Source organism: Hemitrygon akajei, chromosome 7, assembly GCF_048418815.1.
Source record: "Hemitrygon akajei chromosome 7, sHemAka1.3, whole genome shotgun sequence".
NCBI classification, from domain to species: Eukaryota; Metazoa; Chordata; class Chondrichthyes; order Myliobatiformes; family Dasyatidae; genus Hemitrygon; species Hemitrygon akajei.
In genome coordinates, this window is record NC_133130.1 from 87770828 (window position 1) to 87795691 (window position 24864).

Here is a 24864-nt window from a genome sequence, read left to right on the forward strand (position 1 = left end):
TCATGTTGCAAAAGGAAATCTTGAAATGCTTCCACAGCTGTTTGGGCTTGACAGTGAGGAAGGGTGTCAGAAAATCTCAAGGTCTTATTAAAAACCACCTGGAAGAACTGCAGAACAACACTGAACAGTATGTTTCCTCCCTTTCAACACAAGTGTATGACTGGGTGAGGGACTCTTTCTCCTTATCTTCTGCTCAGACTAAGAACTTGATATTGAAAGAAGACGAAGAACTTTGTAAGATGCAGTTTGATCATGCACTCAAGATGAGATTTACTGACCTGCCCCTGGGCAAGTTCTGGATTTCTGGGAAAGAAGAATATCTTGCCATTCATAGGAAAGCAAATAGACATTTTGCTGCAGTTTTCAACTTCTTACATGTGTGAGCAAGCTTTTTTCTTGTTTAACAAGCATCAAGAGCAGGAAAGAAATCCTGAGTTTTTAAAATTTATTAAAGGAAAAGAAAGATTAATTTCAAGAAAGGTAAGCTGAGCTTAACACCTGCTTTTTTCAAGAAAGGTTGGCTAAAATTCATTCTCTATAATCAAAGCAGCATTGACAATTATTTTTAGTTATTACATCTACAACATACTAACGTAGTGAAAGCTGTACATATAATTTTTTTTTTTATAAACGCAGAGGTTCCCTGAGACCTGAAAATTATTTTAAAGGTTCCTCCAGGGCAAAAAGATTCTAGGCCAGGCATGGGCAAACTACGGCCCGGGGGCCATATGCGGCCCGTTAAGCTTTTTAATCCGGCCCGCAGAACTTGAAACGTGAAAGCCTTTAAATCCAAGCTGGCTTTTTTCTCCAGGCAAATTTTGAATAAGTTATTCACTCATTTTCCCACACTAGTCACGCTGGAAGAGGCCGGCGCAAATGTGAAAAAATACAGCGAGTCACTGGATGCGCTGCACAGAGAATTCTGCCGTCGTTTTTCTGATTTTGAAAAAATTGACAAGTCACTTCAGTTGGTGGCCTGTCCCCTGTCACAAGATCCTGAAACAGCACCAGAGGAGCTACAGCTGGAACTGATCGACCTTCAGTCTGATCCCGTCTTAAAAGAGAAGTTCAACTCTCTCAAACTGAATGACTTTTATGCTTCACTTGGTAAAGAGGTGTTTCCAAACCTCCGGAGGACGGCACAGAAGATGCTGGCGTTGTTCGGCTCGACCTATTTGTGTGAACAGGCGTTCAGCGTCATGAACATCAACAAAGCCAGCCACAGATCCAAGTTAACTGACCAACACCTCAGATCCATCCTGAGAATCGCCACAACAAAACTAAATCCAGACTTTGATGCGCTGGCTAAAAAGGGAGACCAACAACACTGTTCCCATTGAAATTAAAAATAAGTTTCTTCGTTGTGTTATGTAAAAAAATGCATTTGAAAATATTTTTTTCAATAAGCCTTACATGTTACATGTCATTTCTGTTAAGTGATGGACATGAGTTGTGCGCAGGTGCACGTAAATTCTCAAAATAAAAAATGCGCTCCAGATCAAATAACGCGCTCCGCATACTGGCGCGCTGTCACTGTTCTGTCCTTGTGCTGGTCGTTGTTGAGTTTTGGCACAGGGGACAATTGAATAAGAAGGAGCAGGACAAGTAGACCTGCATCTCCTACCGTTTTTGAAATAAAGACAGTCAGGAGGAGAGTGATGATGATAATATCTTGAAGGATAACAGAATTTTCAGTGCTTTAAAATAATACCTGTTACTATTAAAAAAGCTGTATTTTATTCATTTAATTTTCAGTGTTTTAAAAGTCATTTCAATAAATAGCTAAATACCATGGGACTTCAAAGACATATTTTGTTGTAATGCATTTGTTCATTTTCAATTGAAATTAAAGCACATGTTTTCTACATATCCCATGATATTTTATTTTCTCTTATGAGGTGTATTACCAAAACACTCCGTCCATCTGCTCCTGGTCCGGCCCCACTGTCAAATTTTAGAACCCTTTGTGGCCCACAAGTCAAAAAGTTTGCCCACCCCTGTTCTAGGCTGATGACATGAACAACTCACTACAGTGCTTAGCAACACTCATTTCTAGACTTAAAAATTTGGAGAGTACTCTACTGGGCAGTTGGTTAAAAAAGAAATGTGAACAGGAAGATAATGTTGCTCTTAGCTCATCAGGAACCAGTGTTGAAATGTTTCTTGAGGCATCAGGTTGAAATGTTCCCAAAGCACTATGTCCGACAGCACTCATATATCTAAGCAGTACAAATAATAATTATACGAATGCCAGAGGCCACTCTCCATTGTGGAACTGTACTGCATTAGAATAATTGTTTTTGCGTCAAAATGACAAAAACTGAGGCATAAAGGAATTTGCAACTATATAGAACATATAGTTCTATAAAGAACATAATACGCAATGTCTCCAAGAAATACTCTGTAGATGAGCACTATTCATTGAAAATATTCTTTCTTCCTGCTGTTTTAAAAGAATAAGCATGTCCCAATACTTATTTTTGGCTATTTTAAGGGGGGGGGGGGGGAGAACAAAGATGGGGTCACATCCCATTAAAGTATTATTCACATTTGTACAAAAGATCAAATGCCTATGTAAAGCATGGACTATTTGCTGATGGGCTATTCACTTTCTGTTGCTATCATTTTATTCAGTATGCCACTTTTTACTCAGCCAAATTTACTGTGCTATTTAAATTCAGCACTCAATAAATACATTTTTAAAATAAAATGTACAGAATTTGTTCCCCTGCTAAACCTAACATTGAAGTTTCGATGGTTTGATAATGATCAGCTAGGTGGCCCCCTTTGCATTAAATTATCGACAAGTTACATAGTATGTTACATTCAATACTTTTCATTTAAGATTTATATTGTCACAGAAATTTGTTCAAAATACAAGAAATCTGATGCCACCGGGCTTGAACTTCCCTGGGACTTTTGTGAAAATTTAATTCTCTCACTTTGACAACTCAGTTAACAAGACTCTTTGATCACTGCCTGTCTTGCTATTTCTTCAATTCTTTTTGGAGCTCTAAATACACGTCACACCATCTTGCTTCCCTACTCTTCTCCCCAGGAGCTGATCTATTACCACTTCAGTTCTGTGCACTCAGAGGTGGCCAGTGAGGACAATTTAGAATCTGTAGACTGCTACAGGTATGGAAGGAGGTATCTGATGAGGTGGTTATTCTTTCTGCTAATTGCAGTGGGCTTTTGGGTACTCCTGACAAACGAGTTCTAGGCTCTCAATATCATCCTGAATGCTTAATTTCCATTTTGAGTGGTGAGTGGCCGGCGATTCCCACCTGTGGTGATAATATTACTTTTCCTTGGAGAATCTGAGGACTCCTCTCAACTTTTTCCACTGTCCACCTAGTAAACTTTTGACTTGAAAATAAAAAAAACGTAGATGCTAGAAATCAGAAATAAAAAATGCTGAAAACTGAGCAAGTCAAGTTGCATCTGTGGAGAGAGAAAAGGTTAAAGTTCATTTCTGGACCCTTCTCGTTCCACAGATGCTGCTTGACCCAATGAGCTGTTCTAGCTTTTTCTTTTTTTTGAATTTATGGGAGTTCAAACCCATTTAGGAGTCTAGTTTTAGGCAATGGACAAGTTGGCAAACCTTTTGGAGATAAATGAATACAATCTCACTACTAAACAACATCAAATATTTTTTGAAAGGCAAATTCCATTTTCCCCTCAGCTACTAATCACTGTATCCAGAAAGAATTCCAACAGATCTACATTGCACAATCTTTCAAAGCAAAATCCTCACTTTCCAGTTTTTCTAGATACAGGCACCAAGCAATTACTTCTTAGGTTCCAAAAGTCTTCTTTCCCATTAAAAAAGTCAAGCTAATACACATTTAAGAATTTTCATGCAACCGTTTGAAAACTAGCATCATGTATCCAAAATCCTTAACACATGTATTTCATCGTGAGCTTGAATTCTTTTCTTTTCAGAAGAATATGTTGCTTTTTCCATTTGTTCACTGTCACTCATTCTTCTCTCTGCAAATTGAGATAAATCCAGCACCTTGGAATCTACTTGTGGAGTACTGGACCATCTGGTCTTTTGTAACTAGTGCTTCTTGTGCATTTATTTTTCATGATCATTGAAGCAGCAAACCATACAGCAGCTTTTGAATTTTCAGTGTTAATGTTAATAGCAATCTGTGTCTCAAGTGTCTGATAAAAAAAACCAGATCAAGCCAGCAAACACAAAAGCCGCCTGAAAAGTCAGGCTGATTCTGTCATTCAACATTCTGGCACAAGAAAACATGGCCTTCTTGATTTGATTCTTTGTTCTTTAAAAACAGTAAAACCAGTTGTGCAGCTCTAGAGTAACATTACTAAAATCCTGTTATGTTGGTGGAACCACAGCTGCTTTTCTGAAGAGCACATGGTCACATGGCCCATTCAAGTCAACAATACTACACCTGAGACTGTCCTTGCTACAAAATCACGAAAGTTTCCAGACATAAAATCCATTTTTATTAAACAACTTAGTTCAATGGCTTCTCGGAATATGCAATTCTTGACAACAGAACTTCTACAAAAATTATATAAAATAAAATCATCAACCTATGACTCCTGCAAAGGAAGCTACTACAAATGTACTTCAACAATCAGTTTTCCCTTTGCTCTATTTTGGGAAGATCAACTCAAATGTGTGTTCACTGCATGCACCATCTTTCTTTTCCCCCTTATATATACTTTGTTCTCTAAGTTCATATACTGTATATTTATTTATACGACTTAAAATAATGTATGGGCTTTGATAGAATGAGAAAACTTACTTGTTTGTTCATTCCACTCCCAAGCACTTTGGGAGTCCAATATTACAGTACAGGTTGAGTACCCTTCATCCAAAATGCTGTGGACTGGAAGTATTTCAGATTTTGGAAAATATAATGAGATAGCTTAGGACTGCCATCATTTCCGACTCTGAATTTATGTATTACCAGTAAGCAATCTCACACATCTGTACTTAAAAATAAAAATTACTATATACCGTTGATTTAATGAAAATATATGTGCAGGGTGACAGAAGCAGTACAGCAGCATCGAGAGAATACCTCAGTCAGCTGTTGAACAACAACAGAAAACGGCAGGCTTTCAATCTCCAACTACAATGCTGTGTTTTGATTAAAAGGTTACAGTACAATGTATTTGTATTTTACTTTTATCAAGGTCTTATGTAATGTATAAAAACAATCAGCATTGTAGACTTGTTATGGAGTTAGATCATCTGATGGAAAATCTTTCACAAACTAGTCAATGAATTTCTCTGCTGTTTAAAAATGTAACGCCGCGCCTTTTCTTAAATTTCTGCAACTAGCCTGCTGAATATTCACAATTACCTTCAATTTTCAATTCATTGTGATACATCTTTGCTTGTTTCATGATCAGCATAGTGCTAAGCTGCACATGTTCACCCCGATACTGACGAATCTATTCTTTCAATACACGACCAAGAGCTTCATTTTTCGCTTTATGTAGTTTTTCTATTCTTCATGAACACAATGACATTACACAAGGTCACTTCCCAGAACTGTGTGATGCACAGAAACCTTCCCAGCACCTTGAGTAAGTTTCCATTTGTGATGGCATGGCAGCGCTCAAAATTTTCAGATGAAGGCCACTCAACCTGCATTTCTAAACCCAGCTTCAAGGATGTTCCTATGAAACCAATGCATATTTTCTAATTCTCATCCTACCACCTTATAAGATCTTGCTGAAGTAAGTTTGAAAATGAGCATAAAATCGTGGAATTACTGCAACATTTTTTGTCAGTTCATTAAAATAATGACAATCAAGTGAGCAAGAGCAAAAAGTTTAAAAAGTTAGTAACCCACTATTTAGCCATTCAGTAACTTTTCAGCAAATCTGCTTTGGCATCATTGCTTCACACCATTTCCCTGTTGAAGCTACATTCATATTTCCCTTTGCAAATTGTGAAATTAGCCATTCACGTCCATTTTATTTCACTTTGCTATAAAAAATAACATTGAGAAACTTCTAAAATGCTCAATACTTTTGTAAACAGGAAAGGATACTTTAAAGGCGACCTGGAGTTTCAAATCTCTGAGACTACAGTTAGGTAAATTACATCTCTCCTAGCTGGTAGCAAATACAGTGGATTCTGGTTAATTGGGTCCACCGCTTATTTGAGACAACTCTTAAATAACAAAAGCTAATCAAGAAAACAGCCACGATTCCCTTTGTTTATTTGGGACACTATGCCGCTTAACTGGGGCAGAAGATTACTGCCGAACAGTTCTAACTTGTGTGGCTGTTAAGGCACTATACTGTGCTTAGAGTGAGTAACTTTTAAATAGCTTCATTTGCGTAGGCTTGTATTCAAAAAGCAGTGATTTTTTTCATTGATAGTTGCCGAGAAATAAGCAGTAATTCAGAAACACAAGAAAGTTTGTAGATACTGTAAATCTAAAGCAATGCCCACAAAATGCTGGTCAGAAGAGTCTCAGTCCAAAATCTTGACTGTTTATTCTTTTCCATAGATGCTGTCTGCCCTGCTGAGTTCCTCCAGCATTTAGTGTGTGTTGCTTAAGACAATTCAGAATTGTTTTACTCACTGGAGTTTCAAGCATTCAGACTTAGAGATGGCAGAAATGGCTGAGAGTAAATGGAACGACTTCACTCCTTCAACAAGTTAGGCATTACAAAGGTTTGAAGGTATCAACTATCTTCTTGAATGTTACAATGAAAAGGAAGAGGATGCAATCGTTGACAGCATTATATGAAGAAACTCCATTATCTGCACTAGATGTTGAGCTGATTCTGTTCATTTAAAGTCAATCAAAAGAACACGGCAACATACACTGGATGAATTCCTCTGCCAAAAACTATTAAGAACCAATACACATTTTTATAATACTGTAGTAATATTAAATGTGTTCTAATTTATTTGTTAAAAATATACTTTAACTATTTGTATGAAATTTTGGCTAAATGGAACAGCCGGTAGAATTGGTCCAATATGTATTGGTCCCGATGTGTCGTAATTAACCGGAAGTGACTGTAAATTGAATGAGATATGGTGGGTGTAAAGAAAGAAGGGGAAAAAAATTGAAAATTTGGGCTTTAAGCTGTTAATTTTAAAAAATTGTCAGATTTCAAAACTTCACCTACAATGTACCTCTGGTTAAGAATTCAGACATTGGGATTATGTTTGCTGTAAGCAACACAAAACTGTTTTGCCCACCAATTAGTTTTTTTACTAGACTACAAAGGAAGCTTGGAATACAAAAATTAGAAGAGAAACAAATGCAGGTAGCATCATCTACAACTATAGCAACAAGGTCAGTGAAATAGGCCAGGATTTTTTTAAAAAATGCAGTCAAGATCAATAATGATCAGAATGTCAATAAAAACTATTTTTGGCACATAAAGGGCTGGAATGGAAAGAAATGAGATGTGAAGGCTGTAATCTATTTAAACAAATATGCATTTGAACTAATAACATGGTAAAAACCATCACACTGAAGACTTTCAACTGTTTGGATTTACCAATCCAGTATTAGAATCAACATCTTTTACTGGGTTTCTTTAAAAGAGCTGAGCAAAGCTCAGTAACCTTGCAAGAAGAACTCATCAGGATGAAGCGCAGCAGGAAGAAATTGCATGGGAATACTCTACTAAGAAAACATACAATAGAGTTTAAAATTTAAGGACACACTAAATAAAAATCTGAAAACAGCAAATAACATCACCCTTTATGTAGATTGTTCTAAAATTTTAAGATTTTACACAGGATTTCCCAGAGGTAAAAATATACAATAAAAACAGAAAATGCTGGAAATACTCAGCAGTTCGAGCAGCATTTGTGAAAAGAGCAACATAATAAATATTTCAGTTCAAAGACTCTTCAGAGTTGGGAAAGTGAGAAAACAAGTTAGTTTTAAGTTGAAGTGGATGGGAATGGATGGATAGGACAAAGGGGAAACTTCTGATTAGAGCAAGCAAGAACGTTCGAGTTCTTTGGTTAATAGATTAGTGAATGGTATTGGAGAAAAAGAAAGAATTCTGATCTCATTTCTTCACACCATCCCTTCATAGCCACTAGTCTCATATCTCTCAATCAAAGCCCAAGTTCCACAGGCATTATTATCTAAACGACTCGTTATTTCAGCCTATTCTTGCCCATTATCTGTTCTCCACAGTCCAATCCCTATCCTGAAATTTCTGATGTTTCCAATGTCTTCTAATACCAGCTCATCTTCACCAGGAAGATTAAACAATCAGCACCTCCTGAGGTGCTTTCTTAAACAAGATCTCCCCCACCAACACATTGATTTGAAAGATGAAATTTGGACCGTAACTCTTTCAATTCAATGCACCTTCTCTAGGTCAAATATTTATCTATAGCAACTCCCATAGCTGTCCCAGGTCTCATCCTTTAACTCCTTTTCCAGTGAACTGAATTTAGTGATGCTGCTTCCTGCATTCACATAGAACTTGAACATTTCATTACTTTTGCTCTCACCATCACATGGCCCATCTCTGAGACTTCCCTTTCTAAATTTCTCTGTTGTCATCTTAAGGGATAGCAACCAACACCCATTGAAGCCTACAACTCCCTACTCCCATCACAGTTAGCTACATGATACAAGACCATAAGCTATAGGTGCATTTGGCCTATTGAGTCTGCTCTGCCATTTCTTCATAGCTGTTCCATTTTCTCTCAGCCACAATCGCCTACCTGCCCCCCCCCCCTTGTATCCCTTCATGCCCTGTACAATCAAGAAAGTAACAACCTCTGTCTTAGTTATAGATAAAGATTTGGCCTTCACAGCTGCCTGTGGCAAAGAATTCCACAGATTCACTATTCTCTGGATAAAGAAATTCCTTCTCATCTCTGTTCTAAAAGGATGCCCCTCAATTCTGAAGCTGTGTCCTCTGGTCTTACACACTCCCCCCAAAGGAAACATCCTCTCCACATCCACTCTTTCAAGGCCTTTCACCATTCAATAGGTTTCAATTAGGTCACCCTTCATTCTTCTGAATTCCAGTGAATACAGGCCCAGAGCCATCAAAAGGGCTTCATACAACAACCCATTTAATCCTGGAATCATTTTTGAGAAACTGCTTTGAAACCGCTCCAGTTTCAGCACATCCTTTCTAAAATAAGGGGCCCAGAACTACTCAATACTTCAAGTGAGGCCTCACCAGTGCTTCTAAAGTCTGAATATTACATCCTTGCTTTTATATTAATGTCCTCTTGAAATGAATGCTAACATCACATTTGCCTTCCTCACTACAGACTCAATCTGCAAATTAACCTTTAGGGAATACTGCAAAAGGACTCCTAAGTCTCTTTGTGCCTCAGATTTTGTTTTCTCTCCCCATTTAAGAAAATAGTCAACCCTTTCATTCCTTCTACTAAAGTACATGTCCAAACACTTCCCAACACTGTATTCCATCTGCCACTTCGTTGCCAATTCTAACCCAAGTCCTTCTGTAGCCTCTATTCCCTCAAAATTACCTGCCCTTCTACCTATCTTCATATTATCCACAAATTCTGCAACAAAACCATCATCCAAATCATTGACATATAACTTAAAAAGAATCAATCCCAACACAGACCCCTGTGGAACACCATTATTCCCTGGCAGCCAACCAAAAAAGGCTCCCTTTACTCTCTTTGCTTCTTGCCAATCAGCCACTGCCTTATTCATGCTAGAATCTTTCCTGTAATACCATGGGCTCACAGATTGATAAGCAGCCTCATGTGTGGCACCTTGTCAAAAGCTTTCTGAAAATCCAAGTACACATCATCAACCAATTCTCCTTTATATATCCTGCATTTTTATTTACTCAAAACATTCTAACAGTCTTGTCAGGCAAGATTTTCCCTTGAGAAAACCATGCTGACTATAGCCTATTTTATCATGTGACTTCAAGTACCCTGAGACCTCATCCTTAATGATCAACTCCAACACCTTTGAAACCACTGAGGTAGACCAACTGGTCTATAATTTCCTTTCTTCTGCCTCTCCCCCTTCTTGAAGAGTGGAATGACACTTGCAGTTTTCCAGTCTTCCAGAACTATTCCAGAATTTTATGATTCTTGAAAGATCATTGCTAATGCCTCCAGAACCTCTTCAGCCACCTCTTTCAGAACTCTATAGGGTGTGCACCATCTGGTTCAGGTGACTTATCTATCTTCAGACCTTTCAGTTTTCTAAGAACCTTCTCCCTAGTGACGGTAATGATACTTACTCCTGCCTGCCAGGGGTCCATTCCATTCTCCTGAGGCCTCTAGCACCTATTCAGCGACAGGGTTTTATACATAAGCAACTCTGAGGTGAATTCCTATGTCCACCAGTTTCTAGCTATCAAACATGACAGAAGCCCTCAACTGCATCTCCTCCATTACCCACACCTCACAGAGCCATCTCCTATGTCTTAAGTATTTTGGATAACTCTTGCTGCTCACCTTCCACTTAGCAGCCTCTGCAGTCAGTGGATCATCCTTTACAACATTTATCTGGCTCTACAGATACCTTGCAGTCCCCTTGCAGCATTCTGAAAGTGTTTTGTCCTTTGCCAGCTCAATCTCCACTAACCACTCTTCTCCTCACAGTACTTTCCTATGCAACCATCGAAAGTACATCAGCTCTTTTATCTTATCCTTTCTACCATCCAGGGCTCTTAGCAGTTTATTCAGACTTATTTCTGCTAATGTTGTGAATTGCATTTGGTGCTCACAGTGTAGTCACTTCCATAGAGAAGAAACCAAATACAACTGGGTGACCATTGTCAAACAATTCCATTCAGTCTAGAGCTTTCAGTTGCCCACACTTTAACACCACTCACATTTTCACCTTTCTGAACCATTCTGCACTTTCACGTTAGCTGTATGATAACCCAGCTCTTACTTTTTTTTCTCTCCCACCGGTGCTCCCCAACATGCTGGCAATTTTCTATAATTCTGACCCCTATGTCACAGTTTTTATATGCCTGTGTTTGCAACCTCGATCCAGACTACTCATCTTGTTGATACATCAACTCAGAACACCTGTTCAGCATTTTCTGTTTTTATTCCAGATTCCCAGCATCTGCAGATTTTTGAGTTTCAAGTAAATTTTGTATGTTGGATTAACCCATTGAAAAGTAACTTTTTCTTTCTTTTTTTAAAAAAATATTTTGCGAACTAACAGGACAAATTCAACACTAAGCTACCTCCCTAATTCAGCTCACAAGAGTCGTACAAGAACTTCAGCAACTTAGAAAATAATTCACTCTTCTGATATAAAGGCCATTTCCTTAATTGGTAACAAATTTCACATGAACATCTGATCATCATGCAAATTTTTTTTTGCTTTTGTTCCTAAAGCCTATCATAATCTCACCCTATTTTGTTGATCTTTACTCTGTACTCTCATTTCATAAGCTGTCTGCCTTGGACTCTGAATGGCCTCTGGTTTACTTCCACCACTTCGCTGGCCCAAAGGTTGTGGAGCAAGCTGTCCACCTGGAATAAAGGATGGTGCATCGGTCTGATGAAAAGAAAAAAAAGTCACAGATACAGCATTAAAAAAAATGAAAATACAAGAAACCAATAATCAACACAATTTCAAGATAGATGAACGGAATGCAACAGAATCACAAAGCACAAATTTCCACGTCTTACTTTCCCCAAAAAATATGCAAGTTGGAGTTCAGAGGGACAGACAGATTAGATCAATATCACCTAACAGAAACAGAAATCTTATCCTAACATCTTCGATTAAACAAACCTATGATTTTTTTTATAAAAACTTATCCTGCATCAACAGTTATCTATAGATACCAAAATATTTTATGGAACAATATTTCATTATTAAATACGAGTTACATTACACTTCTTAAAACTTTCTTTTCTGAACGAAAAGTCAAAGTCTGTATACACGATTGGTTACTAATCTCTTTTGAGACATTGTGAAAGATGCAAAAGAAATTACATAAACGCAAATCTTTCTGATATTCTTTGTACAAATATGGGTTTTGGATTATTTTATAAAACTTTAATTTTTAGTTTTATAGTTAACAATTTCACTTTCATGCAAGTGTGGCATTGGTAAATTTGGACCTTAGAAATGTTTAGTTTGAACAATGCTTCTTAATGACAGTCTGCACAACACTGAATCGGAGTGAACTGTTGCATTTTGAGAGTAAGGTCATTGATGGGGAGGGGAGAGAGAGAGAGAAGAAAGATAGTACTTAACTGAACTGCAATTTTTTTAAAATATAAGCAATTGTTCCAACAGTATTCAGAAAAATTACTAAGCCCTGACCAGCAATTCAGGAAATTAATGAAAATGTAAGATTTCAATATAAAACCATTCATATAAGTATTCACATTAAACTTCCTGCACAAACCCAAACATTTTCCTTGTGCGTCTGACAGCAATGACTTAACCCATTCTGGAGGTATAGTCACAAAGATTCCCAAATCCAACCATGTGACAGATTGAAAGCTATATAGCTGATAATCATATTGAAAGCACTTTCCTTTCAATGCCAGAAGCTTCTGGAAAAATTATGCAACCTCCTTTACCCTAACAAGAGCTGTTTGCATCATGATGGAAACATATGCTTCATTAGAAGTAGAGAACTTGTACAAGTAGTTTTATTATTTGCGATAAACAACTATTTTTTGTTACACTAAGTCACAGCACAGTAAATTTCCAAGTATCTGACAAAATCAAGTAAAACTAAAGCATTCGAATAACCACAAAATACAATTCAATAGCGAGAGATACAAAGGCAAATGGCTTTCCATGCAAGGAATTTTGCTGACACATTAAAAAAATGCCAAGAGGTTCCCAATTGTTTATCCTTACTGCATATCATCCCTTCTCACAAATGAAATTGTTGTTGGTTTAAAACTATTGTTTCCTCACCTGCCTCTTTTTCCTCTCCCTCTCAATTCCATCCAAAACGTTTCCCTTTAAGTATATTATTAAATATATTATTATAATATCATTAACAGATATGACATGCACATTTCCATTTTTTATTTCAGTAAATCAGCCATATTTCCTGGATTCCTTGAATCCAAATATATACCCTTCTTTGCTGCCTTTCCATCCACACCCTTCATTTCCTACCAGCTTCAAAACATGCTTATAATACATTCATGTTCACATTCAACTGTGCCCTGCTCCATTCTGAAAACTGTGGCTCTGAATAAACCCCTGAGAAAGTGGTTTAAATCTTTCCCAAAGGGTACCGATTCCAGATATGGTGAAATCAATTTATCCAATATGTACACATTCACTTGCCCATAACCAGTCCCAACACCTCAGTAATTTATTCCTCTCACCCCTGCAGACATGTTCATTTGCAATATCTCCATCACTGGTATTCACTGAATAGTATCATCGGAACCCCACTGTAAAGGGGCAGGGCAGGGCGAAACAAAATGGAAACACCTACATAGATGGACCACAACACCATAAGAATGATGCACACTGATCTGGTGTAGGAATATGTCTTAAAACTAGAGCAGCAGCAATAAAGCAAATGATAGAGTAAATACTACAATAGTACTGAGGTAATTGACATAACTTATTACTCAATACAGAGTGCACAATTAATTGCACTTTTTTTGGAAGTTTTTGGTGAAATTGTATTAAATGCTCAATCACACTGATCAAAAGCTATACTGTTAAAGTAGAAGTATAGAAAGACCAATGTTTTCTCCATCTTAGAAATTTATAAACATACACATTTCTCAAAACTGGCAATAATCTCACTGACAATAGTATTTAAGCAGGATTTCCTGCTTTTTAAAAATATAATAGAGTCCTAAAATCCCCTAGGTGAAACAGGATTACATATTTCAAGTATGTCCAGGTTCAATATGTTTATATTTCAATCCCTGCAACTCCATTAATCTAGTACCCTAAGCTGTTGGCAGTGCCTCACTAGCAACTTTTCTGGATGATTGGATATTATACTATTAATACCCAACATATTATCAATTCACTTTCTTTAGATGTAACACACGGTATAATAAACTTTCCAGTAGGCTTTCCACAAGTTTAAAGGGAGAGTGGGAACTAGCTGTGTTGTGCCAGAAATCAAATTATCAGGATTTCTGAACAATGGTATAGTGGATTATGGAAGTCTATGCCTTGGAGATGCACAAGTTACCTGGATGCAATTTAAAAAGCACCTTCAGCACATTGTGCCCCAAAATCATAAGCAGTCTGAAAAAAATATATATTGATGAAATTGACATGAAAAAGTTTGCAATGTCTGTGGAGCCATTTCATCATTTTGAAAAATATTGTACAGGGTTTCAGAAACTTGAAAATAGTGTTAGATACTTTAAATGCCCAGAGGTGAATAAAACATTTTCACACTGAGTAAGTTATAGAAACACAAAACGAGTCAAACAGGAGGAAGAAATGAGTTTGAAGGGATGCAGCAACAGGCTGGGTAAATAATATGAAAATATAATTCATAGAGGATAAAGAGCAACACAGACTGATTTTCTCCTCCTGTGAAAACTATATTTTAAAAATAAAACTGAGTATTTAGATTAAATATCTCAAGTGAAACCAGAACACTAAAAAAGCTACCAATTAAACTAAACTGCAACAGGAGGAAATCAGGGAACCACCTGGAAAGACGACCATTTCTGGACCACTCTCCTGCTCTAACATAACTGAGTTTTCCCAAATTAATAACGTGCATTATATTAACACTTCAAATGTAAATCAACTGAGTAATTGCTGATTGAGACCCAATGGAGGTATGGAATTTGGCTCTGAATCAGATTTTCTACCACTGACATCTGATGTGCTATCTGTTGTTTTATGGTAGCAGCAAAATGCAGACATAACAACTCTATAAATCACAAAAATAAATAAAAAGTGCAAATAAAGATCAATAATGAGGTTATGCTCATGGGCCATTCATAAATCTGATAGCAGAATCACTGAGTGCGGATCTACAGGCTTCAGTACCTCTTCCTTGACAGCAGTAACGAGAAGTGCACCCCAATGGTGGGAGTCCTTAATAATGGATACCGCATTTGTGACAGACCACCTCTTAAAGATATCTATGATCAAGGAGGGTCATGCCCATGGTGGAGCTGTCAAGACTTTATAAACTTCTGCAGCCTCTTCTGATCCTGTACACTGGAGTCTCCATACCAAGCTGTGATGCAACCACTTAAAACACTCACCCCTCAATGAGGACTGGTGTGTGTTCTTTAAACTTCCCCTACCTGAAGTCCAGAATCAGTCCCTTAGTTAATTCTAGACATAACCAGCCTCTTGAAGCACTTCACTGCATAGATGCGAGTGCTACCAAACATTAGTTGTTGAGGAAGCTCAACTCACTCTTCTTGGACACTGGAATGATTGCTGCCCCTTTGAATCAAGTGGGAAACTCTGACCACAGCAGTGCGAGGTTGAAGATGCCCTTGAATACTTGATGTATTTATTAGCTTCCATACAGAGCCCATGCAGTAAGACAAGTATCATGATCGCTCATGTGCTCGTAACATATGGCAATCTTTTAGTCCTTGCCCACAGTACATGCAAACTGTAAAAACAGAAGCCAAGCCCTGGAGAACTTGGGAATAAATGACTATCCCTGTGAAGTACAGGGCCTTGAAAAAGTATTCAGCTCCCATAACTATTTTCACATTTTGCTGTCTCATTTTCTAAATTTAAAATATATTGAAGTAGGATTTTTTGAGCTAATCTACAAAACATTGTGTATCATGACAAATCAAAACAAAAATTACAAAACCTGTCAACAATTCACTAAAAATTATAAACCAAAATTGAGGCTGAAAAAAATATTCATCTCCTTTGTAATCACTACGCTAACTGTACAATTAGCTTCACAACTCACCCAATTTGTTGATGTAGAAAACTGGAGTATCACCTGAGTATACCTCTTCTCTCTGTACAACAGGTTATTAAGAAGGCAAACGGAATGTTGGCCTTCATTGCTAAAGGGATTGAATTCAAGAGCAGGAAGGTCATACTGCAAATATACAGGGTACTGGTGAGACTGCACCTGGAGTACTGTGTGCAGCTCTGATCCCCATACTTGAGGAAGGATATACTAGCTTTGGAGGCAGTGCAGAGGAGGTTCACCAGGTTGATTCCAGAGACGAAGGGGTTAACCTATGAGGAGAGACTGAGTCGCTTGGGAAGAGGGGATCTTATACAAACATACAAAATTTTGAAAGGGATAGATAAGATAGAAGCAGGAAAGTTGTTTCCATTGGTAGGTGAGACTAGAACTAGGGGACATTGCTTCAAGATTCAGGGGAGAAGATTTAGGATGGAGATGAGGAGAAACTCTTATTCCCCCAGAGAGTGGTGAATCTGTGGAATTCTCTACCCAGGGAAGCACTTGAAGCCTCCTCACTAAATATATTTAAGAAACAATTAGATAGGTTTTTACATAGTAAGGGAATTAAGGGTTATGGGGAAAAGGCAGGTAAATGAAGCTGACTTTATGGACAGATCAGCCATGATCTTATTGAATGGTGGGGTAGGCTCGATGGGCCGGATGGTCTACTCCTGCTCTTATTTCTTACGTTCTAATGTAAGGTTCAACAGTATAGTTTTTTCAGCAGACCAAACCAAAATAAAGACAAAAAAGCATTCAAGACAAGTCAAGGAAATAATAGTAGAGAAGCACACATCTGTGGAAGGGTACACGACCATCTTAAAAGGTACTGAACATATCTCAGAGCCCAGTACAGTCCATTGTGAAGAAGTGGGAAAATAAATGCAACCACAGTCACACTGCTTATGCCACGCTGCCCCTCTAAAGCTGGTTGCCACGGAAGAATGGCACTTGTAAGGGAAGCTACTCTGATACCAACAGTCACTCTGCATGAGCTGCACAAGTCAGTGGCTGCAACTGGAGATGAAGTTCATGTCCCCACAATCTCGAAGGCCTAGCACAAAAGTTATATTTACAGAAGAGTGGCAAAGAAGAAACCCTGGCTAAAAAAAGCCCATAAAGCCTTTGCATAGCATCACTTAGAAAATACTATAAAAGATGCAGAAGGTGGTCCTGTAGTTGGATGAGACTAAAGTGGAATTTTTAGGACTCAACTAAATGGTGTGTGTAGTATAAATATAATACTGCATATCAGCCAGGTAACATCATCCCTACTGCAAAGTATGATGGAGGTAGTATCAGGCTATGGGGATGCTTTTCAGCAGCAGGAACTGGAAACCTGGTCAAGATTGATGAGAAGGCTACAGAGGGATCCCGGATAAAAACTTGCTAGCCTGTGCCAGAAAGCATAAGCTGGGGAGGAAGTTTGTCTTTCAGGACAACAACCCAATCCCACTGCCAGAGCAACCATGCAATGACTTAAAATAAAGAAAATTTATGCCCTTGAGTGACCCAGTCAGTCTTGACCTTAACCCGATCGAACTTCTCTTGGTAGACCTCAGGACTGCTGTCCAGTGCCACTCCACAACTAATCTGGTACAGCTTGAGCAATTTTGCAAGGAGGAATGGGCAAATCTTGTTCCATCGCATTGTGCAAAGTTGATAGTGACTTATCCAAAAAGACTACCGACTCTAATAGCTGCAAGAGGTGGTTCAACTAAGTGCCGAGCAAAGGTGGATGAATACTTTTGAACTGCTGACATTTCAGTTTTTGAATTTTTAGTTTTTCATGTTTTACCCAAAGTTCCCTGTTTTTTGGGACTCTGCTGTGAAAAAAGGAACATGTAATAAAGTTATCAGTTAACTTGATCAAAATTCCTGGTTGTAATACATATTTATGTGAAGAAAGGGTTGTGGGTTGAATACTTTTACCAAGGCATTGTACACTAAAGATGCACAAACCAAACCAAGCAATCTTTGTGCAGCCAGTCTTAGGCCAAAGAATAAAAAAAACAACTCTTTCAGTCCTTTCAGTTTTTGAATCATGTTTTTCCCAAAATTATCAACTTCCAGACTAACCCATGATAATCCCATTAGATTACAAACATGATTTTTGCAACTCTACCGATGTTAAAACATAAGAAAACTTGGTGCCTCCCGAATATAAATTGCTAAATTTCACCTGTATAGACACTTATGAGAAGCTCTCACCAGACCGCACAACAAAGCAACTGGAATTTAGTATTTTTGAAACATTGGGGTTTCGTTGGAATATTATTGAGGAAAACAATGAAATAGTGGGGAAGAGTTGGATTCAAAGTAGCAGCCTAAGCAGAGACAATTGAGATGTGGCAGGGTTCAGGCAATGGACTTCATAAAATGATCAGAAGGTCATGGATATCTCCAAGGTGATCACACCAGAGGAGATTGCATTAACCCAAGGTGTAAAGTAATGGGAAATTTGGAAAGACGGAAGAAAAGCTTCCAAAAGAACCATTTTTTAAAACTGGGTCAGCAAACTATAGTTTAACAAGTGCATCAGGGTTTGGGTGGATTAGTGTGTGGCATAGTTTTTGGATGACCTCAGGTTCATGGTGGACAGAATAAGACCAGCTAAGATTGCACTGGAAGAGTCAAGTTTAGAGTTGAAAGAGGTCAGAGAGGCAGAGCCCAAAATTCATCTTAGCATTATTCATGATACTATGCTGGCTCAATTTCAGACATTTGCCAAATAAAGGGATGGTGAGGTAGAGCTGGATGTCATCAGCAAGTGTGTGGGAAACATGGCTGTTATTTATAATTAGGTTGCCAAGTGGTAGCATGGAGGCTATTTTTTTTTGTATAATGTAAGAGGGAGAGAACAAACAAGTGGGAAGTTAAACAATAAGTTAAAAGAATGAAATATAGTAAAAGAAAGGAATAGGAGCCAGATCAGGGTACAATGTGATGTATATTCCCCCGTAAAAGTCTGGCTGGAGCAAGACATAGGCTGATAAGCTGGAAGGTAAGAGGGGCTAATATTTCACTCAACAGCCTAGTTTCCACTAATGTCATGACTCCAACACAACCATCCACAATAATGGCATGAATTTCAAAAGCCTCATAAGTTAACTATAGAGTGAAGTCCCAATGGTCAGCATGACACTGGGCGAGTTCTATTGGAACAGATTACTACAATTATCCTTCAGATGATGTGCTGTTTGGTGAGGCAAGTGGGGATCATGAACAAACAAACTATTAGTACACTCTGCAAGCTTGCTCCACCATTTAATATGATCACAGTCCAAATTCCTGCCCATCCCCAATAACTTATAACTTCTTGTTTATTGAGACTCTAGCTACCTATGCCTTGAAGAATTCTTAAAAACTTATAACCCTCTGAGGGAAAAAAAAAAATCAGATGTTAAGCAAATGATGGACATATTTGGATGTTTTCAATATATCCAATCAAAATTAAAACATCTATTATCAGCAATTCTGAGAAACCTTTAGCCATTCAAATCTATGTTTTCTGAGATCTTATTAATCTTCTAGAAATCCAAAATGTAACGTACTTCTGTGACAAAATCTGGAAGTGACTTACTTTCATCCTTTTGTTCTTTTCCTTCTGCCTTTTTCTGAATGACACCTGCAAGAAGATTTACATTGTTACACTCACAAGTTCAACGGCTCTAATTTTATTATGAAAGTACATATACATCACCATATTCAACCCTGAAATTCATTTTCTTGTGGGCACACTCAGTAAATCTATAGAATAGTAACTGTAACAGGATCAATGAAAGATAAACTAAAGTGCAGAAGACAACAAACTGTGCAAATGTAAATAAAAAAATAAATAGCAATAAATAACAGGAATATGAGATAATGAGAAAGAGTTCTTAAAGTAAGATCATTGGTTGTGGGAACATTTCAACGATAGGGCAAGTGAGTGTAGTTAATTCAAGAGGCTGGTAACTGAGTAGTACTGTAACTGTTCTTGAAGCTGGTGATGCAAGTCCTAGTATCCTTGTAGCTTCTACCTGATGGTTAATGACATCAACAAGAAGAGAACATAACCTGGGTGGCGGGGATCTCTGTTGATGATTGACGCTGCTTTCCTACGAAAGCATTTCATGTAGATGTGCTCAATAGTTGATTTGGCCCAGTACCCATGATATACTGGGCCAAATCCACTACCTTCTGCAGGATTTTCTGTTCAAAACCATTAGAATTTCAATGCCAGGCCATGATGCAGCCTGTCCATATACTCTCCACTACACATTTAGTTTGTCAAAGTTTCAGATGGCATAGTGAATCTCTGCAGCTGATTTAAAAACAGCTATTTAATGAAGTTTAATTCTTCCAAACATTCTTTGCCCTATAATTTGCATTTGAATTCAAAATGTGTTCACACTAGAATGGCCTAAATCCAGAAAAGCGAACAAAAGAACCTAGACTTGTACCTGTTCAAGCCTTGACATTCAATTTACACTCAAATTTAGTAACAATGATGCAGCCAATAATATTACATTAATCGACCCACACACACAAAATGATGGAGCAACTCAGCAGGCCTGGCATAATCTAGGAAAAAGTACAGTCGACTGTACTGTTTTCCTAGATACTGCCTGGTCTGCTAAGTTCCTCCAGCATTTTGTGTGTCGCTCAGATTTCCACCATCTGCAGATTGTCTCTTGTTTGTGACATAAATCCACCACTGCAATTACACTCATTAAAAACCTTACTTCATTTAGATTTTCTAACATTTGATTGGTAACATGTATTTACTGCTCAATTCTATGCCAGAATATCAGAATAATTTCTACCATATACAGTAGTTAGGTTGGCTATAAATTGTGATTTTACTGTAGATACAACTATTAAATATCATATCTTAACATATAATAGATTTCAAAACTTGAGACGACCTACATCATCCTCTCTTCTCTTCTTAAAAATGTTATCCTCAGCCTCTCCAACTGCAGTCATAATCATCTGAACTCGTTCCAAATTTACGTAACCATTCTCTGTAAGATAGCCCTGAAGAGAAGATAAATCTTTGAATTTTATCTGATTTTTGTTTTTGGAATGAAATAACACTGTTTATCAACACTTTTGTTTTTACTTACTCCAGTCTTGTGTACTACATTCTTGTAAATGCCAACCAGTCGATCAATCGCACCTTCCCTAAGTAGTAAGTAGAGTACCCAGTTCAGTTTCAAGAACAAGTTGCTAAAGATCAAGATGTTAGCTACCGGATCTGAACTCTGATTACAGAACTGTTACATTTCCAAAATTTTGTCCCACTCTGTAAATCAATGCAATCCATGAAATACTCATGTTCACAGTGCATGGAAATGTTGCTCTAGAGCATTTTTCATTTAAATATGAATAGATTTCAATGTGACTGCAGTATTCATGGATCCCACATACTAACTGAATTTGTAACACTTCAACATTAATTGCAAAAGAAAATGTCAGTTCATTCATATTATTCACAAGACTATTATTAACATTAGCCCTTCCCACAACATGCAGCCATCAATTTGAAATTAACAATCAAAGAAAACTCGTCAACTCTGCACAAAGTACATTGCCATTCCTCTGGTAACTCAGAGCAGAGCATGCAAATTTCTCATCTTACAGATGGGAGCATGATTAAAATTTTGGTATATCCCCAGGGCTTAGAATATCTCAAAGCAAAATGGTGAGCAGAGAATCATAGCTCAGGCAGGTTTGTGCTTTTAAAAGCACTAGTTCTTGGCCAAAGCTTTTGGTCTCCAACTGTGGCTTCCCATTGATGCTATAAATCAGTAACCCTACATCATAAATTTAAAATGAGGACCTTCTGTTTTAATTAATTTACTGAATTTATTGTTGCTTCAAATATTGGCAATGGCCAGAAAGAGAAACATTTACAACCTATTGCTTATTGCCCTTGAGTACATGGTGGAAGACCATCATCTTAGAATGCTATAACCTTTCTGCTGAAGGTGATCCTACCATCCTCTTGGATCTCCAGGATCTAGATGCACTTGTTGTGTTTCCCTTCCTGGTTGCTGGGGATTATTTATAACCGATTTCAACAGCAAAACAGACACAAGATACTCCATACTTAAATCAGCATACCTAATTTCCAGTGAGGGCAGATGAGGCAGGAAATCATTTCCCACAAAGAAGCACATAAATACCCAGTCATCAATGCTCCTCTCAAAGTCGAACGGAAAGGGCAGGCTTGCCATCGTCAATTCTCTTTCCAAGTACTGGTAATTCAAAATAAAAATAAAAAATCACTGTGCCATATACCAAATGTCAAATACTTTAACAGTTTAAATAATTCTTGAATTAACTTACCTCACGCAATACAATTAATCGGATAAATATGAACTCAACTTCCGAACCAGAAGAAGCACTGCCTGCAAACTGATCAAACTGAGGAGAAACAAATGAAAACATGTTGAAACTAATTCAAAAGAATTCTCCAGTAAAGACCAAGGTTATTTCAGCTATTTTTACTCCACCCACTAGAAGACTGCCAAGTGCAAACTGCTGATCCCTCAGGCTTGCTCTCTCTCACATCTTGGATTTTCTTTGGCATCTATGGTCTCAAACTTTGGGCTATTAAGAATCCCTTGAGGGAAAGTAGAATTCAGTTGAATGCTCTGCAATCAATTTGACATTTTGCCCATCTGTAGAGGTCTTCAAGATGCTTCATAGGAGCATTAGATGTTATATCAAAGACAGTTTTATGTAGTTTCACATTTTAGCATGAATTTTATGGCCCAACTGTCCTTTACTATGATTTGCAGCAAATAATACAATTAGACTATAAAGAAATGCATCTTTTGAAATACCATTTTACAATAAATACTGCAACAAATTCATAGCAAAATAGACTAAGTACAGTCCGCTTCTTTCTTAAATATAGTTCTTTGACCTTTCAGGGATAGCAGAGTTCTTCAAACTGCTAAATTGAGCACAATTCTGAGACAACCTATTCTATGTGCTCAAATTGTATGTTCAAAAACCAGCTGAAACACACAAAAATTGTTGGATAAAGGGGGAAATTAAAATTAAAGAACTAAAAATAATTAACATCACTAAAAATAGCAACGGAGGCTTATAAATATCCTGCACCCTGTGTTCAAAATGGACAAGAGAAATGGTGGTTGCATTAAATGTAATCTTCCAAAGTTTCCAAAATTCTGAAAAGATCCCAGTGGATTGAAAAACAACAAACTTAACACTGATGTTCAAGGAGTGGGGGGGAAAAAAAGGAAATTACAGCCATATAGTTTAACAAGAATAAACAATACCAAGGAAGTTATAACACAAAGCTTTTACGAAAGACAAATAATGTTATCCTATATTTATTAGTGCTCTTTGAAGCCAATATGTAATGGATGTAATACATCCGATTTCCAAAAAGAGCCATGAGATACCACAGAAAAAGTCTCATGAGGCAGCGTGTAATACGAATATGAGAGAGAATTTGTTAATATACAAACAATACAGTATGGTTAGAAAGATCATTTTCAGATATGCAAGCTCATGAAATTTCAAGGATCAGTGTTTTTAAAATTGATATTCATAAATTGGATAAAGGTCAGAATGAAACGCATCCATACTTGCTGACAATACAAACACAGAAATGGAAATCTATGAGAAGAGCAACGAACAGCAAAACAATATGAATACAAGTCACAGCAAGGAAGGAGGTTTGCCACGCTTCCCAACATAGTGGATAAATAGATTATTCAAATAGTGCGACATTAGTAAGTTTTGTACTGAGATACCTGCAGCCTCTATAGATTAAATATGCAAATAGCCTGCAGGGAGACTGCTTGAATTTATTGGGGGTTCAATAAAACCACAATTATGCTGCAGGATAGAGTTTAGATATCCACAGTTCAGTAAAGCTACATGCCTTGGAAGTCATGAGGTGAAGGCTCACTAACTGATATCTGGGATGAGATGTTTGATTTCTCAGGACAGATCAAATAGAGGTTTATATTCAATTTAGAAAAATTGGGACAGTATTCACAATAAAATTTACTATTCATCAAGTGCTTGAAGATTAGATATGAGGATATTCCCTAGGGTGGTACGTTTTAGGATTAAAGGGCAATATTTCAGCACGAGGACAGAATTACTTGAGACCACATAGTGGAATCGACATTTCTTCCCCACCCCAAAGTGTGGTCCATCTATGGAACTCCAAACTCAGTGAGTTGTAGAATTGCAACATTTAATAATAATACACTATTTATATAATATTCTGCTTATCTACTTTGTTGGGAAGTACAGAAAAACTCATTTTTTAATGTTGTTTTACAGCAAATGGATTATGTAGCCCATTGCTATTTATGCCTGCTCATTTAACCTGTGCATACTGTTATGTAGTCCCATACTATTCTCCACAAGTTGAGGGAACAAAAAAGATGTTTGGAGTCACAAAGAATAGGGAAAACCAGAAAGGAAAGGGAATTGAAGCTAAAGGTAAGAGTCTCCATGATCTTATTGAAGGGCAAAACTGGCTTGAGAAACTATCACTCTTGATAATACTTAGCTTGTTCTTATTTGGCATTTACGATCTGTGAAAATCAAACAGTCTTGCAATGAGCAATATTTAATGCCCAAGAAAGTAGCAGCAAGTTATAAGATTAAAGTTAGTGACATAGCAATGAATAAAGTTTTTAAGTGGAAAAAAAAACACAAAATTAAAAAGGCAGGTGCTGGAATTCTGAAACAAAAACAGAAAATGCTTATTATTCTTTTTTATTTTATTGAGATACAGCAGGGAGTATGCCCTTCCAGCCGCATTGGCCAGCAATCCCCCTATTTAATCCTGACCTAATCAAGGGACAATTTACAATGACCAATTAACCTACCAACCAGTAAGTCTTTGGACTGTGGGAGGAAACTGGAGCACCCGGAGGAAAGCCACGTGATCACAGGGAGAACTTAACAAGTAGCAGTGGGAATTGAACCTGGGTCACCTGTACTGTA

The 24864-nt window shown here is 37.5% G+C and overlaps 1 protein-coding gene across 4 annotated transcripts in view; it reads right to left on the minus strand.

Moving 5' to 3' along the window:
• xrn2 (5'-3' exoribonuclease 2) overlaps positions 1 to 24864 on the minus strand; it is a 98316-nt gene that overhangs the window by 53438 nt on the left and 20014 nt on the right. For 2 of the 4 annotated variants that reach the window (XM_073051364.1, XM_073051365.1), the window contains exons 10-16: positions 22210 to 22287; positions 21985 to 22118; positions 20985 to 21042; positions 20788 to 20895; positions 19457 to 19501; positions 12894 to 12938; positions 11361 to 11507 (exon numbers count right to left, since the gene is read on the minus strand). In XM_073051364.1, coding sequence (XP_072907465.1) covers positions 11361 to 11507; positions 12894 to 12938; positions 19457 to 19501; positions 20788 to 20895; positions 20985 to 21042; positions 21985 to 22118; positions 22210 to 22287 — 615 coding nt within the window. The remainder of the gene's footprint in view (positions 1 to 11360; positions 11508 to 12893; positions 12939 to 19456; positions 19502 to 20787; positions 20896 to 20984; positions 21043 to 21984; positions 22119 to 22209; positions 22288 to 24864) is intronic. The other 2 variants (XM_073051366.1, XM_073051368.1) reach the window with 2 other exon arrangements.